The sequence below is a fragment of the Protomyctophum parallelum genome (genome assembly GCF_964188405.1).
Source record: "Protomyctophum parallelum genome assembly, chromosome: 2".
Classification (NCBI taxonomy): domain Eukaryota; kingdom Metazoa; phylum Chordata; class Actinopteri; order Myctophiformes; family Myctophidae; genus Protomyctophum; species Protomyctophum parallelum.
In genome coordinates, this window is record NC_139699.1 from 49,431,988 (window position 1) to 49,453,910 (window position 21,923).

General features: G+C 42.3%; 2 protein-coding genes across 2 annotated transcripts in view; one reads left to right on the top strand and one right to left on the bottom strand.

The window, feature by feature from the left end:
• Positions 1-1,996: 1,996 nt before the first annotated feature.
• LOC310854661 (heat shock 70 kDa protein-like) lies at positions 1,997-3,934 on the top strand (the record flags this gene model as incomplete). Its single annotated transcript, XM_083759336.1, has 1 exon — positions 1,997-3,934. One exon carries the CDS (start codon positions 1,997-1,999, stop codon positions 3,932-3,934), a length of 1,938 nt encoding a protein of 645 aa, XP_083615462.1.
• Positions 3,935-10,813: 6,879 nt separating this feature from the next.
• Positions 10,814-21,923, bottom strand: part of syt9a (synaptotagmin IXa) — a gene marked incomplete at its 3' end in the record, with an annotated part of 28,377 nt that continues 17,267 nt past the window's right edge. The window contains exons 4-7 of the mRNA XM_083793697.1: positions 16,300-16,420; positions 16,040-16,211; positions 13,486-13,615; positions 10,814-10,882 (exon numbers count right to left, since the gene is read on the bottom strand). Coding sequence (XP_083649823.1) covers positions 10,814-10,882; positions 13,486-13,615; positions 16,040-16,211; positions 16,300-16,420 — 492 coding nt within the window. The remainder of the gene's footprint in view (positions 10,883-13,485; positions 13,616-16,039; positions 16,212-16,299; positions 16,421-21,923) is intronic.

Below are 21,923 nucleotides of genomic sequence, written 5' to 3' on the forward strand. Positions count from 1 at the left end.
TGCCAGCATTTTTTTAATTTGAGCTCTTATTTTGAAAAGCCACATTTTGCCTCAACCGGAAGTGAGCTTATCCCTGCCAGCTTTACGTTGCCAAGACAACCTTTGTTTACATGATCGAAAAATGCCGGTACATTTTTGCACTCCACAACGTCGGCTCGTGCCGTCAAAGAAACGCTGTTTTGACCAAAAATGCCATCTGGGACAAGGAATAGGAGATACAGGCGATTGAAAGAAACGGATAGAATGGATTCTTATGGCGACGGTGAATTAATATGAACGATCCAGTGCAGTGCTAACAACAGTGCTAGCTAACCGGCTAACGTGAGTAGCATTATGGCTTGATCAATCATATGCACTAATAAAGGGCAATTGCCGAAGGGCTTCGGCAATGGCAGCAAGCGTTAATATCAAATTAATGCTTCAATTGCCGAAGGGCTTCGGCAATGGCAGGAAGACGGTTAAAACGCCAAAAAGGGTTCCCGCCCAAATTGGGTTAAACATCCATCCCCCAAATAATTATGTATGATTTTCAGCAGTGTTTTGTTTTTTCCTCAGAGCCTATCACATTTAAAGGTATATTCAGTGATTTCACTAAAAAAACCTTAGGTTTCGTTTTTGGCTGTGGGACCCAGCCTTTCGTCCAATCAGGATAGAGAGTCAAAAACGAAACCTAAGGTTTTTTGACCCCCAGGGGTTAACTGGGGACAAGGAGGAACTCCTTATATGGCCAGCACACTCTATAGTAGGGAGGATTATCACAACAAAACAAAAAAATAAGTGATATTTGAATTAAGTGAAATCACTGAATATACCTTTAATGTCTGCGAGGTCGATGCCAAATTAAAAAAGGTTAAGCACTGACGGCTGTTAGACATGCAAGCTATGTTTTGTTGTTTTGTTTTGTTGCTTTAATAAATGTAATATCAAAGTCCGTCAGTTAGTTATGAATGCTATGATAGGACCCGCCCCCAATTTGGTGAATCTAATTACAGTATGAAAACCTTCTTTGTATGGTTATTGTCACATGTTTGGAGGTGTTGTTGGGGGAAGGTATAGGTTACTTACATGCTGTCTATCGTTAAGCACGAAGCAGAGACGTTCAGCAGCGGGCTAAGGGCTTGACCGTAACCACACTTTAGAGCGCTTTCGGCTGGCCATGCGTGTTTGTTTTCTTTCCACAGCATTGAAATGTGATGGTGCGTTCAAGTTGCCTTGTTTACTAGTAATCTCCACCACTCGCTTTCTTTCAAGATGTGTTAAAGAGTACCGAGACGTGGTATCGGACGGTTTTAATTTTTACGATATATGATCCAAAAAGTGTTCAAACTTTGAACGAGAGGCGGATGAGGAGCAGAAATGAAGCGCTAGTATATCCATCAGATCAAAACCACGGAGAGCGCCCTGGATTAGGAGAGACGAGGCATTCTTTCTGCCGCGCATTCTTTCTCAACGGGAAGCTAATATGGCCGTAGAGCGCGAAGGATGGTGGCCGAGTGTCCGACTGAAAAATATATGATTTAATGATATAATTCAGGATGCGCTAGGCATGTACACACGTCCAATGCAGCCCTCGATTGGATTCCCTAGGACGTCCTACGGACGGAAACGGTTGAAAGTAAATAATTCTTACCGCACTACCCGAGTCGTGATACTAATATGCTGATTTGATGCCAGGATCGAACTCAGAACCCTTGTGGTCTAAAGGTGAGTGACACTGACAGCTACAATCAATCTTCTATTGAAAGGCGCTCATTCCCAGCAGGCCCCCAGCAATAGGGTGCCCCCGGGACCAAATATGGATTTGTCTTGACCAAATATGGAGTACTAAGGTCATGACACTGATGTCTCTCAGCCATAATGCCAGGTCAGAACTGATGTCACACTGCCAATATAAAATACTTGTTCACCTTCAAATCATTCACTCTGCACAGAACTTTTTTGGAGTACTTAAAAACAAGAAGAGAGGGTTCACAAGTATTAAGTAGAATCATCCGAGATGTCTGCAACAACAGCTATTGGCATTGACCTGGGAACCACCTACTCGTGTGTGGGTGTTTTCCAGCATGGCAAAGTAGAAATCATTGCCAACGACCAGGGCAACAGGACCACCCCCAGCTATGTGGCTTTCACCAACACAGAGAGACTCGTCGGAGACGCAGCCAAAAACCAGGTGGCTATGAACCCGACCAACACCGTGTTCGATGCCAAACGACTGATTGGCAGAAGGTTTGACGACGCGGTGGTGCAATCAGACATGAAGTATTGGCCCTTTACAGTACTGGGTGACGGAGGGAAGCCCAAAATCCAGGTGGAATACAAGGGGGAGAGCAAATCCTTCAACCCGGAGGAGATCTCCTCCATGGTCCTGGTGAAAATGAAAGAGATCGCTGAGGCCTACCTGGGCAAGAAGGTGACCAATGCCGTCGTCACAGTACCGGCTTACTTCAACGACTCACAGAGGCAGGCTACGAAGGATGCTGGCGTCATTGCGGGACTGAACATATTGAGAATAGTCAACGAGCCGACTGCAGCTGCGATCGCGTACGGACTCGACAAAGTCAAGTCAGGCGAACGCAATGTCCTGATCTTTGACCTGGGTGGGGGCACGTTCGATGTGTCCATTCTGACCATCGAAGATGGCATCTTTGAAGTCAAGTCCACAGCTGGGGACACTCACCTGGGCGGAGAGGACTTTGACAACCGTGTGGTCAACCACTTCATGGAGGAGTTCAAGAGGAAACACAAGAGGGACATCAGCCAGAACAAGAGGGCTCTGAGGAGGCTGCGCACAGCTTGTGAGAGGGCTAAGAGAACGCTGTCCTCCAGCTCTCAGGCTAGCATCGAGATTGACTCTCTTGCTGAGGGCATCGACTTCTACACTTCCATCACCAGGGCTCGCTTTGAGGAGCTGTGCTCTGACCTCTTCAGGGGCACGTTAGAGCCTGTGGAAAAAGCCCTTAGAGATGCCAAAATGGACAAGGGAAACATTCATGACATTGTCCTGGTCGGAGGCTCCACCAGAATCCCCAAAATACAGAAACTCCTGCAGGATTTGTTCAACGGCAGGGAGCTGAACAAGAGCATCAACCCGGATGAGGCAGTGGCTTATGGAGCTGCGGTACAAGCTGCTATTCTGTCAGGCGATGATTCAGAAAACGTGAAGGACCTGCTTCTGCTCGACGTGGCACCTTTGTCCCTGGGCATTGAGACAGCTGGAGGAGTCATGACGTCTCTCATTAAACGGAACACCACCATCCCCACTAAACAAACCCAGGCCTTCAGCACGTACTCTGACAACCAGCCGGGGGTCCTCATCCAGGTTTACGAAGGAGAGAGAGCCATGACCAAGGACAACAACATGTTGGGTAAGTTTGAGCTGTCGGGTATCCCACCCGCTCCCAGAGGGGTCCCTCAGATCGAGGTTACCTTTGACATCGACGCCAACGGCATCTTGAACGTGTCCGCGGTGGATAAGAATTCGGGCAAGCAGAACATGATCACCATCACCAACGACAAGGGCCGGCTCAGCAAGGAAGAGATCGAGAAGATGGTGCAGGACGCTGACAACTACAAAGCCGAAGACGACCTCCAGAGAGACAGGGTCACCGCCAGGAACTCGCTGGAATCGTACGCCTACAGGACAAAGAGCAGCGTGCAGGGCGACGACATGAAGGGAAAGATCAGTGACGACGAGCAGAATAAGGTGGTAGAACAGTGTGACCAGGCCATCGCCTGGATGGACAGCAACCAGTTGGCTGACAAAGAGGAGTACGAGCATCAGCTCAAAGAGCTGCAGAAAGTGTGTGACCCTATTATGAAGTCATACGGCGGAGGAATGCCTTTTGGAATGCCAGCTGATGGAATGCCAGGCGGCTGCGGAGATGAGGCACAAGGGAGCACAGAGGAGTCGATGGACTCGATGGGGGTCGACTAAAATAAGCCTAATATGAAGTCATTATGGTTAGCAGCACCCCTCGAAAAACTACAGAATGCCCTTTATATTATGTATATATATTTATATTTTTGTTTGGTTGAATGTGAAGTAAAAAAAGTTAAAAAAGAAAAATCATTATGAAAGTAAGTTTGTTTAATTAAAAAGAAAACAAACAAACAACAGCTTTCTAATTAAAAAGAAAACAAACAAAAACAGCTTTCTACTGGGCAGGCAAAAAAGAAAACTAAAACTAAATAATAAAAAATAAACAGAAAAAGACTTTCAGAAAACAAAAAGTGCTGTTGAAAAAAAATATCTAAAACGGTTAGTCCCAATACTTCATTCAGATTGGCTCGTTTCTGATTAGACCACATAAATATCACGATTTTATATCAATCCCAGGTGTGTTACATTGCTCCCGCATCTAGCGATAGATAGATAGATAGATAGATAGATAGATAGATAGATCCCATTATTTATTCTGCATTTGAGCCATCACATTTAGCTTCTCAGACCAAAAACTGTATTAATTCTTATTAATCATAATAATGATGATGATGATAATAATGTATTGGATTTTTATAGCACTTTTCTATGCACTGTGCCACTCAAAGCGCTTTATAATGGTCCATTACGACTTAGACACAACCGTAATAGAATTCCCACTGCAGCTACACCCAAATATGGTGTGTGGTCACGACACCATATGTGGGCATTTTTTGACTGCCCATATACAGGCATATACTGATGACATCAGGGATCTCCATATGCAGGCATATACTGATGACATCAGGGATCTCCATATGCAGGCATATACTGATGACATCAGGGATCTCCATATGCAGGCATATACTGATGACATCAGGGATCTCCATATGCAGGCATATACTGATGACATCAGGGATCTCCATATACCGTACAGGCATATACTGATGACATCAGGGATCTCCATATACAGGCATATACTGATGACATCAGGGATCTCCATATACAGGCATATACTGATGACATCAGGGATCTCCATATGCAGGCATATACTGATGACATCAGGGATCTCCATATGCAGGCATATACTGATGACATCAGGGATCTCCATATGCAGGCATATACTGATGACATCAGGGATCTCCATATGCAGGCATATACTGATGACATCAGGGATCTCCATATATGGGCACACAAACGATACAGTTAGATGAGTTGTTTTGGATTCATCCCAAAAAACGTTGAGGACGTGTTCCCTGGTGCCTCTGATACTCCCAATCACACACCGGGCCGGCATATCGGACAGATCTTTTTAACCCCTTTTCTCCCCAATTTAGACATTGCCCTGGGCCTGGGCACAGCCATAGCTGAGGTGTCACATTAAGGACAGCTTGATTTATATCTCTGGTACCCCAATTTATATTGTAATACCACTGTTAATTTAACTCACAGAGTGTACAAATGGAACCAAATGGACTCTAACGGGTTCCATTGCATTTGTACACTCTTTTTGTACACCCTGGAACTCCCTCAAGTACCCCTAGGGGTCCTGGACCCCACTTTGGGAACCCATGGCCTAGGCTATGTACCGTATGTGCCCCGATACACGGTAGCCTACATAGACCACAAAAGCTACACAGAGGTTGTACACTGATCACAGCGAACTGTGCATCTCAGGTGACTCGTGACACTCCAATTACAGTCCCCACAAAAGTAGACTGTGTGGGGTTGTTGTCGATGGCTGATTTAAGCAGTCAGTGCAGATAAGAGGTTATCGCCATGTTGGCTGGTGGTGGACATTTTGGTCAACATTCCATTTTTGCCACGGACATACAAAATGAGCGCACAATAATATGACCAGAAAGAAACCCATGAATATATAGCCCTGAATGACCTTGACAGGTCTGTAACTCTGAGAGTTAAGCAGCTTTTTGCAAATAAGAAAATTGAGAACCACTAGTAGGTTAGTAGATAAAAATGTTAACATTATAATGGTGTGTAAAACAGAAAATCTAAAACGTGCCGCCACAGACGAGACAAGTCACGCTGGGCCCTCCATTCAGACTTAATCATAACAATAGAGCACCGAAGTCCTGACGTAACTCGCTCATCCCGACGATTCCCCTGGTTCGCGGAAGTGATTTCTTTATGGAGAATAACATGGGGTGATCTTAATATCGTCTACTATAAGCGTTGTGGTCCAAAAATAAACAAGCTGTCTCGGCGTTATTGTCGGGAAGGTGTCTCTGTATCGTTTGCAACAGTCAGTCACTCATATATGATACAGTCTGCTTCTAGCGAAAATCTAACTAATTCAGCAGCAGTAACATTAGCGTTTTCTCTCAGTCAGTTGATTCTTCATATCCATATGAGTGAAGCGGCCGGGGTGACATGTTTATTTTTCAAACACAGTTGTTATATGAGGCGATCTCAAATCGCCTCAATGGGGATTTCAATGCAACTAAACAAATACATGAACCTGGGGACTGACGCCCTCTACTGAAAGTGACGTCAGACTTCGGTGCTCTATGTGTAGTTAAATATAATTTAAATAATTCAGAATCCAGCCATACAGTTAAGTTTTGCTAAAATAAATAATTCATATGTTTTGCTTTTCTTTTTTTTTTGCTAATTTTTGTTATTTTAATGCAATTGTAATAATTGTACTTTGACCCCTGGAAGAATAGTCTCTACTGAAGCAGTGACTAATGGGGCTCTAATATAAACAATAAACAGTATGAAGTAATACTCAAATAAGAGGAATAATGAATTACTAATTAAGCAGCAATGTAATAAATGGAACCTTTACATTACATAGGGTTTAAGTAGCCAATCACAACACTTGTTTCATTCACGGAGAATGTAAACTGATTTGTAAAGCATCAACATAATTTCCTTGAGCGGTACTTCCGCCAAAATCCACAACTTCCGCCCAAAACAAATGATAGCCTCTACAGCTTACAGGTCTTGCCCAGCGTGGGGTTTAAGTATATATAAGGACAGGTCACACACAGACAGGTATGCATATAAGTATGCTATATGTCTGGACATACGTAGATGGACCTGAAGCAAGCCCCGAGCAGACATCTGGCTAAGAACTGGGCCGGTGCTGAGAAATGCTTCTCATATAATATATGAGGAAATAACAAATAGCACATACTGGTCCTATATTATAGGACCAGTATGTGCTATTTGTTATTTCCTGCCAAGATACATTTTTTTATCATCTTTTGGCAGACTGTCTGAGGTGCAGTAGATAACTTTTGTTGTTTGACAGACTGCACCTCTGTTTTCTCAAGGGAGAAATTACATTCCAGAAGCTTTTCTTCCACGACACTGTAAAGGCTACAAAGGGTGTAAGTCACTGGTTCTCAAAGTGGGGTCCGGGGACCCCTATGGGTAATGGAGGGAGTTCCAGGGGGTCTGTAACTCACTTACTTACTTAGGCCTTTAAATTCAGGAACATAGAGGCCATTGATGAGACTCCTCCATCCCCTTTGGTCTTGTGCCCTCCGCTACAGTTGTTGCCATGACAGCCCATCAGCCCATGACAGCCCATCAGCTTCATCTCCTGTTCTGTGGTTCTTCTCCAGGTGGCCTTCCGTAACTCAGAGAGTGTACAAATGTAACCACATTGACCTTAACTGGACCATTTTGGCTCCATTACTGTAAACTCTCAGCGTTAAATTAACAGTGATTTACATAGATTGTGCATTACATTCACACCGATGGCAGCGGAAACCATGCAAGGCACCAACCAGCACATCAGGAGCAATTAAGGGTTCAGTGTCTTGCTCAAGGACACTTCAACACTAACTCTGGGGGAGCCCGGGTTCGAGCTGGCAACCTTGCGGTTACCATCCAGCCACTCTACCCTACTGAGCCCCATGCGTGGCTGATTAAGACTCACCTGTGGCTCCCGACATGCGTTACCGGTTAAGACACATGCGTGGCCGGTTAAGACTCACCCGTGGCTACAGACATGCGTTGCCAGTTAAGACACATGCGTTGCCGGTTAAGATTCACCCGTGGCTACAGACATGTGTTGACGGTAAAGACACAAAACCACACCAAAGGGTCGGGTCGGGACAAAACAGTTTTTAAGGTCAACCGTCCACACCAATGCAACTCCTTGCAACTCAACTCAATGAGTTGCATTGTTGTGGTTTACAATTAAAACGAAAACATTTTGTCCCAACCCGACCCTTTGGTGTGGTTTGGGCTTAAAGCCGGTTAAAACTCACCTGTGGCTTCCCTGTTAGGTTAGGGTTAGGTTAGGGTTTGGGGTAGGGTGTCGGACTAATGCCTGTCGGACTGTTAGTACGTCGGAGCAAACACATGCACCGCCACTTTTACAGTTTTACAGGAAATGTCATTATGCCAGGAAAGTTATTCCAAACCATCCAGTGAAAAAAGCACTTTTCTTTTTGTAGCAGATATCCTAATGCTGAGAAAGCTGCATTTGGAAACACTATTATGTATACGGCATGATCATGTATGGCAAGTACTCAAAAAAGTCAACTCTTTAAATACTGATATACCGCTGTCCTGCGGTTTTGCCATCCATTCCTTTCATATAGTTTCAAAGGTTTTCTCCAGGGTATAAAACATAATCAGCAGTCCAAAATAAAACTTTTTCCAGTGGTAAGGGAATAAATAACGATGTGCTACGGGTTTGAGTATGCACAAGAGATCAAGTCAGAATGTACTGTATAATGAATTCAAACTGACAAGACATGTTTGCAGTAGACGCAGGGATTCTGTGTTTCGAGGGATGTACTTCTAACAAGTAATATATAGTGGAAGGAGAAACGAAGTTTAGGTCGGTGGGAGAAAGCTTTAGTGTTAACACAACTCTGGGAATAATTGGTGATTCATTTAGTTTAGAGCGGTGACATGTATGCTCCACTGAAATGCTATAATAGTAATGGAAATGTCCTGTGAGTCATTACAAAAACAAAACTTTTGCGAAATGACATACCGGTATAGTATCTCAAAATAATGACTTAGTATTTGCACGTTCCTCTGACAATTGTTTTAATGTGTTTTTGTGTGTTTCATGAATAAAATGGACTTGAATTGAGTATCTCAAAATAATAGACTTAGTTTCTTGTTGTTTTCCATTATTACTTGGGTTCCTTTCACCCCTAACTTTGTGTATTCTCATTTGAATTGCATTGGTTATTTACTATAAAGCTGTATATATGCTGTTACATTATGTGAAATAAAGGACTCTTACGGTGTGTCAGAGCAGATGCTAATTTGGAAACCAGTATACAGTATGGTGGGGTTGTGCCTGCCTATACAGCCTACAGGCATTTGTAATCTACTCACGACACATACTGTGTGTACAGTTATTCTTGCCTGTTATGGTGATCCCCTTGACTGACTTCTCACGGATTGGATTTGTACATTTCCAACACCAGGGAGATTCACATGCTCCAGAACAAATGACAATGTCTGCAACTCTGGTATAGGCTATGTATGCTCAGAATAATTGATTGAATGCTCAAAATCTCATTTTTCCGGTGTGGTGCAGAATGGTCCTCCTAGCCATGACCTAGAACAGGGGTTGTCTGTATTATGTGTAGCCTACTGTATGTCTGTCCTAACAAAGGTATACCAATCAGTATGGGTGCATACAGTGAACAACATAACTACTGCTACTGTACACTGCATGCATACAGTGAAGGCCAAGCTCTGTCGGGTAGCACTTTAGCATTGGTGCTGAATCTTGTGTAAGTTTGATAAGCCAATGTAAAAACAGATTATGAAAAGTAATTCTCCCACTACAATAAGACTGAAATATTTCAATTTGCTATTAGAATAAGATGTAGACTATGTACTGTACGTTCAAGACAGACCGTAGTCAGATGAGATAACTGCTTAAAGCCTTTTCAGTTGCACAGGGTAGCCTTTTTTTAATCACTGATCACCTATCAGAATTGCAGAGTTCTATTCGTTGTATGGATGTCTTCTTCTTTCTGCACACACCCCTTTACCCCCGATATCAATGTTCTCAAGGCTTTATTCAATTTAATTTCCATTTAGTTTGACAAATAAGCATACTGCATTTCCTCATCTCCCTCCCTTAAAGGAAGTGTATTTTTATTGTTTCCTTGTTCTTTGTTGTTTTTCATCAGATGAACAATTACATTCATCGGAAAACAAAAGAAAACCAAAATAATAGTGCATGTAGTAATAATGCACTCAAACTGACTTGTCAGTCAATGTTGATGACAATAGTATACGACTGTCTTTTTTTATTAATATGTATTTCGTGATAACAGACACATTTTACTTACGGATACTATAAGTCTAAAATTAATTGCCACTGCACGTGTCATGATCAACTGACTTAATTTAACATTCTAGTCCAAGTTCAGAAACAAACAGACAAAAGGCAACATATTGTCACCAAACCATGACGTCATGCACCATTTCACCACCAAATGTTTAAAAAAAAAGTATGGCAGTTCAACTGTTTTTTTACACTGTGCAACACAGACACACCCCATTAAAACTAATCGCACGACTATGTAAATAAAATAAAACAAAAAAACAAACGGTAACTACAAGTACAACCTCAGGCTCAGGGCAAATTGCTAAAATGCCTACTCCACAACCTTCTCCATGAGCCAAACAGGAAAAGAAAACATCCATTTGTGGTCACTCAAACATGCAACTCACACTCATCCTGCCGTCCATGCAAAGGTCCATTCATAGAGAAGCAGCAGCAGTCCGTGTCTATCCATCGTTTGTGGCACACACTGAGGACCACAAGCCTGCATTATCTTACGGAGTACCATTGTCCCGAGCTTCTGTTGGGCCGTCAGGGCTTTGTCTCCCTGTGGCAACTGGAAAAGTGTTCCGATGTTGGCCGTTGGCTCGAGGCTACGGGGAAGGGGGTGTCTTCAGAGAATTGCAGGAGCCTCCCTGGCTTATGCCTCCGGTCCCCTGGTACTGTGGAGGAAGAGTCCAATACAGAGAATGTCAAGCAGAATTGTTCCACGCAGCACAGATCAGCTCACACTCATGGTTAAGGTCACACAAAGTTTGCCTGACTTGACAGTGTAGCATAACAAGCGTGCCTACAATATATCTTGTGTGCTTGTAGATATCAAAATAATATTTTTTTAAACATGTAATATATTTGAAAACTTCTGAAATTGGACTTTTTGCATAACGAGTAAATTTTGCATAACGAGTAAATTTTGATAACGTTTCTACTTTTACATTTTGTATTCTGGTCTTCTACTTGTACTTGTAAGTATTTGTATTTCTATATTGCAGTATTGATACTTTACGTTTTCCACCACTGCTGAATTCCAAAGTATGCATACTTTATTTACTTAACAACAACCTGTAATGACGATGTACTCTCAATGAGTCTTGTAATTATTTCCTGGCTGTTTTGTGTGTGTTGTTCAAGTGGGTAACTAAAAAAGGCATGGAAACAATAGACCAAATGTTAATTAATTTTCCCCGTCAGAATTCAATCAACTTTCACAATGAATGCAAAGTTAATTACCTACTAGACAAAAATAAAAGAAAAACAGCATTCCCAGCCTACACAAAGGGTGCGTTTGGATTTACCCACACACCGAGAATGTGCTCAGTATTTTTAATGTCGTACCGTAGAACGCACTGAGTGTGGATTATTTACACGACCAGTTAAAACAACACGCCTTCCTGTATTGAGTAAAATCCCAGTAAAATGAGGAACAGTTTAATTTCACCAGACGTTAGTCCAGAGAGAATGAAGCGCTCGAGACACACTCACACTGGACAACCCCAACTTTTCGAATGACAATGCACTGAGTGCACCGAATAAACTAGAGTTGTCCCGATACCATTTATTTTCAGACCGAGTAAGAGTACAAGTACTTATTTTGTAGTACTCGCCGATACCGAGTACTGAGATACGAGTACTTTACTTATTTTACCCCCTTTTTCTCATAGATGCAGATGAATCTCCGATCTACACTTGTCACTTGTCATGTATGCTTGTAGATCGGCTGTTAGACCATTTCCTGCAGTGTTGGGTCAGACTTGCGCCTCGTTGCATTCGTTCAGCCTAGTGTCAATTGGATGATTTATTGGTACTCGGGTCAAAGTATCGGGGCCGGTTCGGAGTACAGAGTATGAGTACTTGAGGGTGGAATTGGCCCGAGTAACCGATACCAGTATCGGTATCTGAACAACTCTAGAATAAACAAACGACAAGAGGGCAAACCAGTGTGCCCATAGTTGGCCATGGAAGTACATAGAGACAACACTTTGATGTAAACATAACATTTTAGATCCCTTTACAGAGCTGAAATCTATGAGATTTTATTTTTAAAGACATCTTTTAGTTTGTTCAAGACAAAATGAATGATTGGATCGGGGGCAGAAAATGTGTAATGCATTTCTTGTCTTCATATCTTTATCGAAGGTTTACATTGACATTATTACACAAAATCACACTACAAAAACAAACAGAATAAGACATACAATAATAAACAAACAACAAAACAAACGTGCAAAAATGCATATTTAGCCTTTTTTATTTGCTTCATGCAGAAGAGACGTTTTCCTATTTTAAGGGACTTTGGCAGCAGGATGGCAACGGCTTGTGAACAATTTTGTCACAAATGTAAGTAAACAATAAATAGTCCCATTATGCAGCAAGTGCCCTTCTATACAATGAAAATGGTCTACTGATTCTCCCTTTGTCTTAGTCTTCACCGCTCACTCTGACGAGAACTTAATTGCCTTTTCTTTTTTGCTTTCCATTCTCACCACACACTGCTAACCCCCCTGCACCCCCTGCCCCTGCTCTCTCTCTCTCTCTCGTCTCCTACTCTTGCAGCCGGCACAGACCTTTAAAATAAACACGATAAACCAATTATTCCAGGCTGAGCGCACAGGTCAAGACCATCCTTCACCTCCTAGCATGCCCCCATCTCTCTCTCTCTCTCTCTCTCTCTCTCTCTCTCGATCTTTCTCTCTCTCGACTGTATCCTCACTCTTCCTTACCCACTGACTCTACAGCACAACAGTTAACCATTCATTCCCCTGCCCTGCCCTATCCATCCATCAGTGAGTTTGTACTTTGTAGAGATATTATAATTCAAGAGATAATGTTGTTTTGTCTTGTCTTTATCTTTTCCTGAAAATGGGCCTCAACTGATTACACAGATTCAGTTCAATCAAGTGCAATGCGGAGCCGGAATGTGGCCTGCAATGGTGATATACTTTTCTTTGTAGAAGGCAGCTGCCATTATTTCAGTGTACTTCATCAACTTTACCAAGACAAACTACTCGTATATGTAGTAGTATGTAAAAACATGCGCGTTAACACATACAATCTGTGGTAACGGGCTGTTTCTGTACGACTGCGAACTTTCAAACTCAGGCATCTGCAGTTTCGACAGTGTGAGTGGAATACCGGCATACATTGATTTTAAACAAACTGAATGTTGCAAATTATTTGCAGTTCACATGCACAGTCATGCAAATACACAATATTGCATGCATGCCACAGAAACGCACACATCACAATATAAATTCCACTCTTTAACCTCAACGAGAGGATGCCAGTGGGCGACAGGTTTTCGAGGATATGCGAGCATTTCGTTCCAGTGTTCTCGGCCAAGGCTCTCTGCATCGTTGCCCACCCGACACACACCGATAACCTCATTATGGCCCACCCTGTGAGGACAGAAGAGAGACAGGAATCTATAGCAATCTGACCACGAGTCACCCATTTTGGGTGGGAACCCATTTTGGTGTTATGTTATAATTTAGCTATTGAAAAATAGCATATCTACAAGCTCATAGCGTAAAAATGTGGCACAAATCTTTGAATATATATTCTTTCAGAAGACTTTTTTTTAATTTATTTTTTGCGTCAGGTCAAAATGGGTTAAAACAGTAGAGAAACAGTAGCTACAGTGCAAAATACGAGCGGTTTCGGATGTTAACCCCGTATTTAATGTCCGTCATCAGCCGTTAACACCATTAAATGCAGCCACTATGGACATTTCCACATACTGACATTGTTGCCAGCCATTGTCCGACGTGGCATTGGTCACGTTGTCCGACTATTACTAACAGTAATGGCTAAATCTAACCCTAACTGTAACCCTAACCTCAGTCGTAACCGGCCGCGCAATTCCCTTGACCTCATATCAGTCTTAACCGGCCATGTAAGTCAAGATGTATTCGCATTCATATAGGCCTTCATTTCACTTCCGCATTTCCTAGTCGCCTACTCGTGGTAGACAGACAGTATGTGGAAATCTCAATACTTGCTTTATTGAATGGTCTTGATAAGAATAACATACTGTACTGGTGATAGGTTGATAACATAGCAGCGGATGGAGCAAATACTGTCCTAGATTTATATATCTGGAATTCCAATGATTCGTGCCATGCGGTGTATGCAACTGAGACATTTGCGCAGCCATCTCGTTATTTGCAGAAAAGTACAATTCTAACATTTTCTGCTGTCGATATCGTTACCCTATACCTGAAACCGTACTCTTGGTAAATAGTTATTCACAATAACAATGATGGTGTACTGTAACTATTTGCATAAGGATACAATACGTTTCACATTATCTTGACTGCTTTCACATTTCCTGAGATGTGTCCACATATAGCCGGGGGGGGGGCCACAGGCCCAAAAGCTCAAGGAATAGGGTTTAACCTGTGATGATCATGCCATACTTTTTATTTGTGTTTTATTTGGTCATTAAGGTCCACATAATGAGAGGCCTGCTCTGCCAGAAACGTCGCGAAAAAAGGTTATGGTAATTCTTGTATACCACACCATATATAACCAATATAAGGCAACATCTTCCAAATTTCATCATGCTTTAATTTTTTCGCACACCTAAGAAACGCCACCTGTCCACTCTAACTCTAGAGTCTAGACTATCTGTGTGTCCGTGATGGACGATGTGTCAATGGACGGCAGCCCAGGTATTGTTGTCGGGGAGGGGTTACATTACATTCCATTTATTTGACAGCACACTTGGGCTTTTCACACGGCACACTAAAGTGCCGCGGCACACAGGTTGGGAAACACTGCTCTAGATAATGTTGCGTCCTTCCTAATATGAATGAAAAACAATGTCCATAAGAAAACATGTATATTAACCAATTAAACCCTAGTTGACCAGTGTCCCGCAGAGCTCCTTTCCCCCCTCAACACCAAATATCTTTGGGCAAAAATAGCTGATCAATAAGCTCCCAACACGTTATGACACATATCGTTAAGCTATTTTCACCAAATGTTCACTCCCATATTATAGTGATGCTGTGGTTAAGAATGATTCAAGTGGTTATTGTAGCCTCATCACCCAATATAACAATTATGAACGCAGAAAGATGCATTATATAATGTCTTATCTTCTTGTAACCAAACAAACCCTTACATGAGGTCTATAGTCTTGAAATGAGTCTCTCTCACTAGCTGTTGGAATACCCTCCGCCATAACAGGACCGAAGGAATTAACGACCTCGGAGGTAGTCTCGCATTAAATGTCATCCATCCATCCATCTTCAACTACTTATCCGTAGTCGGGTTGCGGGAGGAACAGCTCCACCAGAGAGCTCCAGGCTTCCCTCTCCAGGGCAACATTATTAACTTCCTCCTGGGGGATCCCGAGACGTTCCAAGGTCAGTGAGTCGATGTAATCCCTCCAAACTGCGCCTTGGTCTGCCCCGGGGTCTCCTCCCAGTGGGACGTGCATCGAGGACCTCCCTAGGGAGACACTTGAGAGGCATCTTAACCAGATGCACCTAAGCTGGCTCCTTTCCAGGCGAAGAAGCAGCGACTCTACTCCGAGTCTCTCTCACGTGACTGAACTTCTCACCCTATCTTTAAGGGAGATGCCAGCCACCCGTCTGTGAAAACTCATTTTGTCTGCTTGTATTCGCAACATTATTCTTTCGGCCCCTGCACACTTCATCATCATACAGTAGGTGAGAGTAGGAACGAAGATTGCTCGGTAGACAGAGAGCTGTCATAAAGATATTAATATTCATCATGCTAAATAGCAAGTGGTGCTACATTATAGAGTATGACTTAGTTATACAGTAAGCAGCAGTCACGTGAGAGATGCTTACCGGTCATAGTCCATTACTGCAATCTGCAGACTAATCTGGTCACTGTTTTCTGGAGGGACGTCAAAGATGATGGCTTCATTGTAGACTGGATTCAGAGTGTTTCTCTTCGTTGACGTCTTTCTTTTCTTTAGCCTGCGGCCGTCACACATCAGTGAAACCTTCACATATGGATCTGAGGAGGAAAAAGGCTTCATTCTTTTAGGCTTTTGCATGAAGAAATTACATATATTGTAATGCACATAACCTTAGTTTTAGCTTACCAGAGGCCCCAGTGATATCCATGGCTTTTAGATTGCGGGCCTTTATCATGGTAATTGTCAGTCTGCCTGCAGTGGGCAGGTAGCAAAGAGAGAACATCAGATCTCCAAGGTCCACGTTATCCTGCAAGAGAACACACATTTAAATGTATTTTAGTTGTGCCCACATTTATAAAAATCTTTACAAGGGCCGATTTTTTAGTTTTTAGTTTTCAGTTGCTTCTGTCCAACACACTCTAAATAATAACGTGTGTCTCGGACCGGTGCATGAATCCAAACGAGTTCGGAATGCACACAATCGTAAGAAACGCACATGCATGCATGTAAATCGACTGCCTATAATGGAGGAGATTGAGCAAGTATTTGGCAACGCTGCTTTGCTTTACACTTGGACAACCTCATAATCCTCAAGCCTGAAGCCCCTGACCAGCAGCCTGTGGACACACTCGCACCCAACACACAACTTTTAAACCAAGATTTAAATCACATTACTTTGGGTAATAGAAAGTATAAGTGTATATAGAATCTTTGTGCCTTTCTTCTGTTGAATTGTGGTTCAGGATGCAGGATTTATCGAATGAAATACATTCAGTCAAGGATGCCGTTCTAAAATCTAAGGGAAATGGGTGGGGTGTTTTGTCTGTCGTCTGGCATTTGATCCCAGAACTAAGTTTCATGCTGAGTGCTGCCTTACATTGTCCTGTAATGTCATTCATGTCGAATATCATGTTTTTATGTTCTGTGTGGACCCCAGGAAGATTAGCTGCTGCTATGCACCAGCTAATGGGGATCCTAATAAAACTCTAAACTCTATAGACTCTGTAGCATACACAACATTATCTTCTTTCAGGGAACCATCACTTCCAGCATGCAGTTCTAATAATAGACGCTTATACACTTCAACAGAGATGAAGTCTTCTGCTCTGTAGCAGAAAAAGCAGAAGCATGATTATCACCTATACTCTGAAAATAACTCCTCTAAGGAGGTGAGACTCTCTCACCTCCTTAGAGGAAAAGGCTCTTTGACAAACTAAAAAGGAAGCTTAGCCGTCTCTAAAACAGGGTTTGTCTTTATCTCTGTCTGTCTCTGCATGTGTCTCTGTATTTCTGTCGCCACAAAAGTAGACCCAATCACAGCTCAGTTCGCGCTGCTATTCAGTATTTTAGCCGTGATGTGAGCGCCCAATTAATGCACATGATCTGATGGGAGGGGACTCAGTATAGAGCCCTGGGAGACTCCGGTCAACATCAACATTCACATACACTATTCAAATTGCTTTAATCCCAACACTATAGGCCTATTTATTGACAATTGGTTAATCTGTCAAATCAAAATACGTAAAGCCAGTACAAAAAACTGATACAGAATGACTTTGCTCTGCTTGTATAAGATGGTCATCATATCATTAAAAGGCACCAGCGCTATAGCTTCAAGTGTGCTGTCAAAGAAACTGTCACAGTTTTAGAAAATTGAATACTTCACTGATACGCACATGGTGCTGTGTAAGAGCAGAAGCAGGTAGCTTAAATGTGTTGTGTGTGTGTGCATACAAGCGTGCGTGTGTGTGCATGCAACAGGAGACAGAGAGTGAGGCAAGAGGGCAGACAATTGCATTGTCAATCACACATTTTTCACAACAGCCCTTTGGCAGTGTTGTTTCCTTCTGTTATCACATTTGATTGTTTTCTTCCAGCCGTATAGGCTGGGAGCCAGCAGCACTGCACTGAGGTCAAAGTGCAGTTTTTCCTCACTGAAGCATTTGCATTGCATTTCATTTCATCCCCTCCGTCTCTGCCCTTGCTTTATTGTCCCTCTCAACTGTCCAATCTGAGTGAAACAACAAAAAAAGATGCCCCTATACCCCCAATAAAAGAATATGTCACATAACTGAGCACTGGTGAAATTTACACAATTCATTCAGCTTGTTTTTTGGCCTGAAAATCCCTGTGGCATGGCGCAAGCTTAACACCAAAGAACGGACTCAAACATACTGTACTGTAACTGCATCTCAGGAAAATAGAATGCATTCCACTGTTAAAGTTACAGAAACTCCAACAGAATTATATTTATAACACAACATTTCTACTGAACTAACACATGTCCACGGCATACAGCCAGCTGGGTATTGTTATAACAGTAAATATGGCGAAACAATGAAAAACTATTTTAATGACCTGGTGTTTTGGAGATGACTTTTTCTAGCCTGAGATAGAAATATTCATCGCAAAAAACAAAGGCAGGCCAGCACAACTGTAGAATACTAGAATGTATGTCAGTACAAAAGAGCTGCCGAGAAACGAAAATAAGCTTGTAGCTCTGATGCATCAAAGCTAAAAGCATGCAGATAATTATAAATGTTAACACCAAACATTGCAGCTCTTCATTAAAAGATAATGCCATTTTCTGATGCAAATGTTGAACTTAGTGTATTTTGTGTGTGTGCCTGTGGTGTATTTTCAATCCTGTCTTTGGGTTAGCAGTTTGGGCACAGCTTTACATTTGTCTATATGCGACCAAATGCAATTCATTATTATTATTATATACTTAGTTGACCAGGGACAACGCCAGTGCTCTGTACATGGCACCCTCATCCCCCCCTCCCCTACACCTACTGTTTTTCTTTGTTAATGAAAGTAGCCAATCTAAAAGCTCTCAACGCAATTGCCATGTGTTGTGAGCTTAATGTTCTCCTATTAAGACAATGCATTAAGACATCCAGAATAGGGATGATGGGGGTTCATATGGTTCAACGAGCGAGGAAACAGCAGACAGAGAGAAAATGGTCTGAAAGAGAGAATTATACCGTATAAGTGGCTGCTGAAAACAGATTGGGCCGAGTTACAGCATGTGTGCAGGCACTGAGAGAATGTAAGATGGTAAGATACTAGCGGCAAGGAGAGCTTAAGATAGTACACTTAGTTATGTCACAGAGCACCCAATTAAATCTTACAATCCCTATCTTCACGTGTGTGTGTGTGTGTGTGTGTGTGTGTGTGTGTGTGTGTGTGTGTGTGTGTGTGTGTGTGTGTGTGTGTGTGTGTGTGTGTGTGTGTGTGTGTGTGTGTGTGTGTGTGTGTGTGTGTGTGTGTGTGCGTGCGTGCGTGCGTGCGTGCGTGCGTGCATGCTCACACAAGTCGGCACAGGAACATGAAATCCACATGCGATGAACAGAAAGGGACATCCAATTATAACCCCTTTATTACAGGGGGGGGGGGGGGGGGTCGGACAACACCCGGAAAAATGATTAAAGATAGAGAAGAAGAAGAGAACGAGGGAAGGGAATCATTGATGTTAAATTAAAATTAAATTTCACACTTTTTTCTCTGTGGTTTTGTATTACTGGGTGATTACATTGTTAAACTGTAGGGGTGTTGGAGTAAGTAATGTAAATATATTTACTAAACACTGGCAACTAGTCTACATAAAGAATGTATATCTAACTACTAACTACTGTACATATTTTTATGCTATATCTGCTCTATACTTTTCTGTGTCAAAATACACACACACTACTTGACAGTACTTTAAGCAACTATTCGACTTAGTAATTCCACTAGTTGACCTTGTTGGTCAACTAGTTGTTAGCTAGATTATAGTTATTGTCACTGATGTACACAGTAGTGACTAGAAGTGAAAGCCTACTTGACAGCGCCAAGGCCGATTTCGGCTAAACATTTTTGAGTGGTGCAACCACTCCAAGGAACAGCAATGTGCCTACTATATGTCCATCCCTGATTCTCTATGTTTAGAGTACCAACAGGGGGCGCTGTTGCATCACTCACTTCAGACTGGTCAGATTTTTGAGGGGCGCTAGCCACACCTACAGGTTTAATGATTGTTTCTAGTTCAATGTTTGTTTTAAAAAACGCCATTGACAATGAAGGGAAAAAATTACGTCATATTGCCTCTCATTACGTCATATTGTCTCTTTATTGTTAATGTAATTTAATGTTTGTGTTGGCACCGTTTGTTATACATCAGGCTAAGGTTGGCATCTTAAGTCTGCAGGAGTGGTTGTTTAATGTCAAACATGTATAATGGCATGGCAATAAAATTGTGCATCTGTAGAGCATCTGAAACAAAATTTGTCAAAAAATGTCAACTAGACAGTTGTGAATTGCAGGTCAAAATTTACGCCAATTGAATAAGTGGGCAATTGAAATGGCTGAAGGAATAGAATAAGTTATATCTGCCTGCATAGCCTATGGCTGAGCAAAAGCTTATTGGCTTGCGTAGAGCAAAGCTTGTATTATTGACATGGAAACAAAATGGAATAAAAGCACCCAGGGGTTTTGTTTCCGGCACCCTTCATGCTACCTGCAAACAAAATAGTAATAGTTATTGTCGTCGAACATTTAGGCAATCAAAGCAGGTTCCTACTGTCTATTGATTTGCATTTCCACGTAAAATTATTAAGGCCTGCCTGCCTGCCTGCCTGCCTGCCTGCATGCGTGCGTGTGTGTTGCATCTCTTTAGAAAACATAAAACGTGTTGGGCAATAGTGGTGGAAGTAAGCAAGTAATTATATTTTTTGAGGGGCGAGTTCAAAGTTTGTTTAGTAAATGCATTGACAATAAAGGGAAAATTTTCCTTTCATATTGTCTCTTTATTGTTAATGGCGTTTAATGTTTGTGTTGGCACCGTTTGTTTTATATCACCATTAAATCACCTAATCAACATGAGTTAGACTTTAATATATTAGCGCCCCTGAAGTGAGGGGTGCTAACGGGTCAGATTTTTTAAATTTATTTCAGGGTAAAAATTATAACAGGTTAAAACCATGGCAGGCTAGTAACCAATGCAGCTAATCAAATTAATAATGTTTGTGTTATATTTAGGTGTGCCCTTCATACAAACTATCACGTTTCACTTTGGTATGAATCCCTCTATCTAGGAAGAACATTTTAGCTTGTTTTTATGCATTCTAACCCACATTTGCCTGTGGTTATTATGCTTGTATCCAACATAATGCCTGGAGGATGTTGAATTATAGTGTTTAAAACCAGAAGAATGCATGTACAGTGTGCACACTGCACAGAGGCAGATTTTAGCTTTTTCAGTGTCTCTCATGGACATGTCACACTGACACAATAATGGCTGCGGACCTCCGAGGTGGACATCTGCTCAGGGTCCGCTTTAGGTCCGTGTCATTTCCCCGTCACTATTTCTCCGTTTGCCAGTTTCCCCAAAATAGTGCCCTTGTTATCCAGGCTTTTCCGGCAGGAAATCCTGCATGACAGGATGACAGCAAGCTGCTCTGCTGTGACCTCTGGCCCGCTGTGTGTGTGCTTTTGGCCAAACAACAATCACCATCAAATGTCCCAGAAGAGAAGACTTCCATGAAACTGACAGTGCCTTTCCAACATCAGTTTCTGTCATCACTTGAATGAGAGACAGTTCTCTTTTCATGTCGGGATACATACAATGTTGTATTTTGTTTGTATGAGTCTGTGCCACTATGCCACCTTGGTGGTTAATAAAGTAATCAATCGATCAATCTCACCTGTGTGAACTGAGTGGTGGAGGCTGCTCAACAACACCGCTAGCTGGCTGTCAGCGGTATTGCAGCTATTGAGGCCGTACTACATAAAGACATACCGTAGCTGTAAACAGACTGACAGAGGTC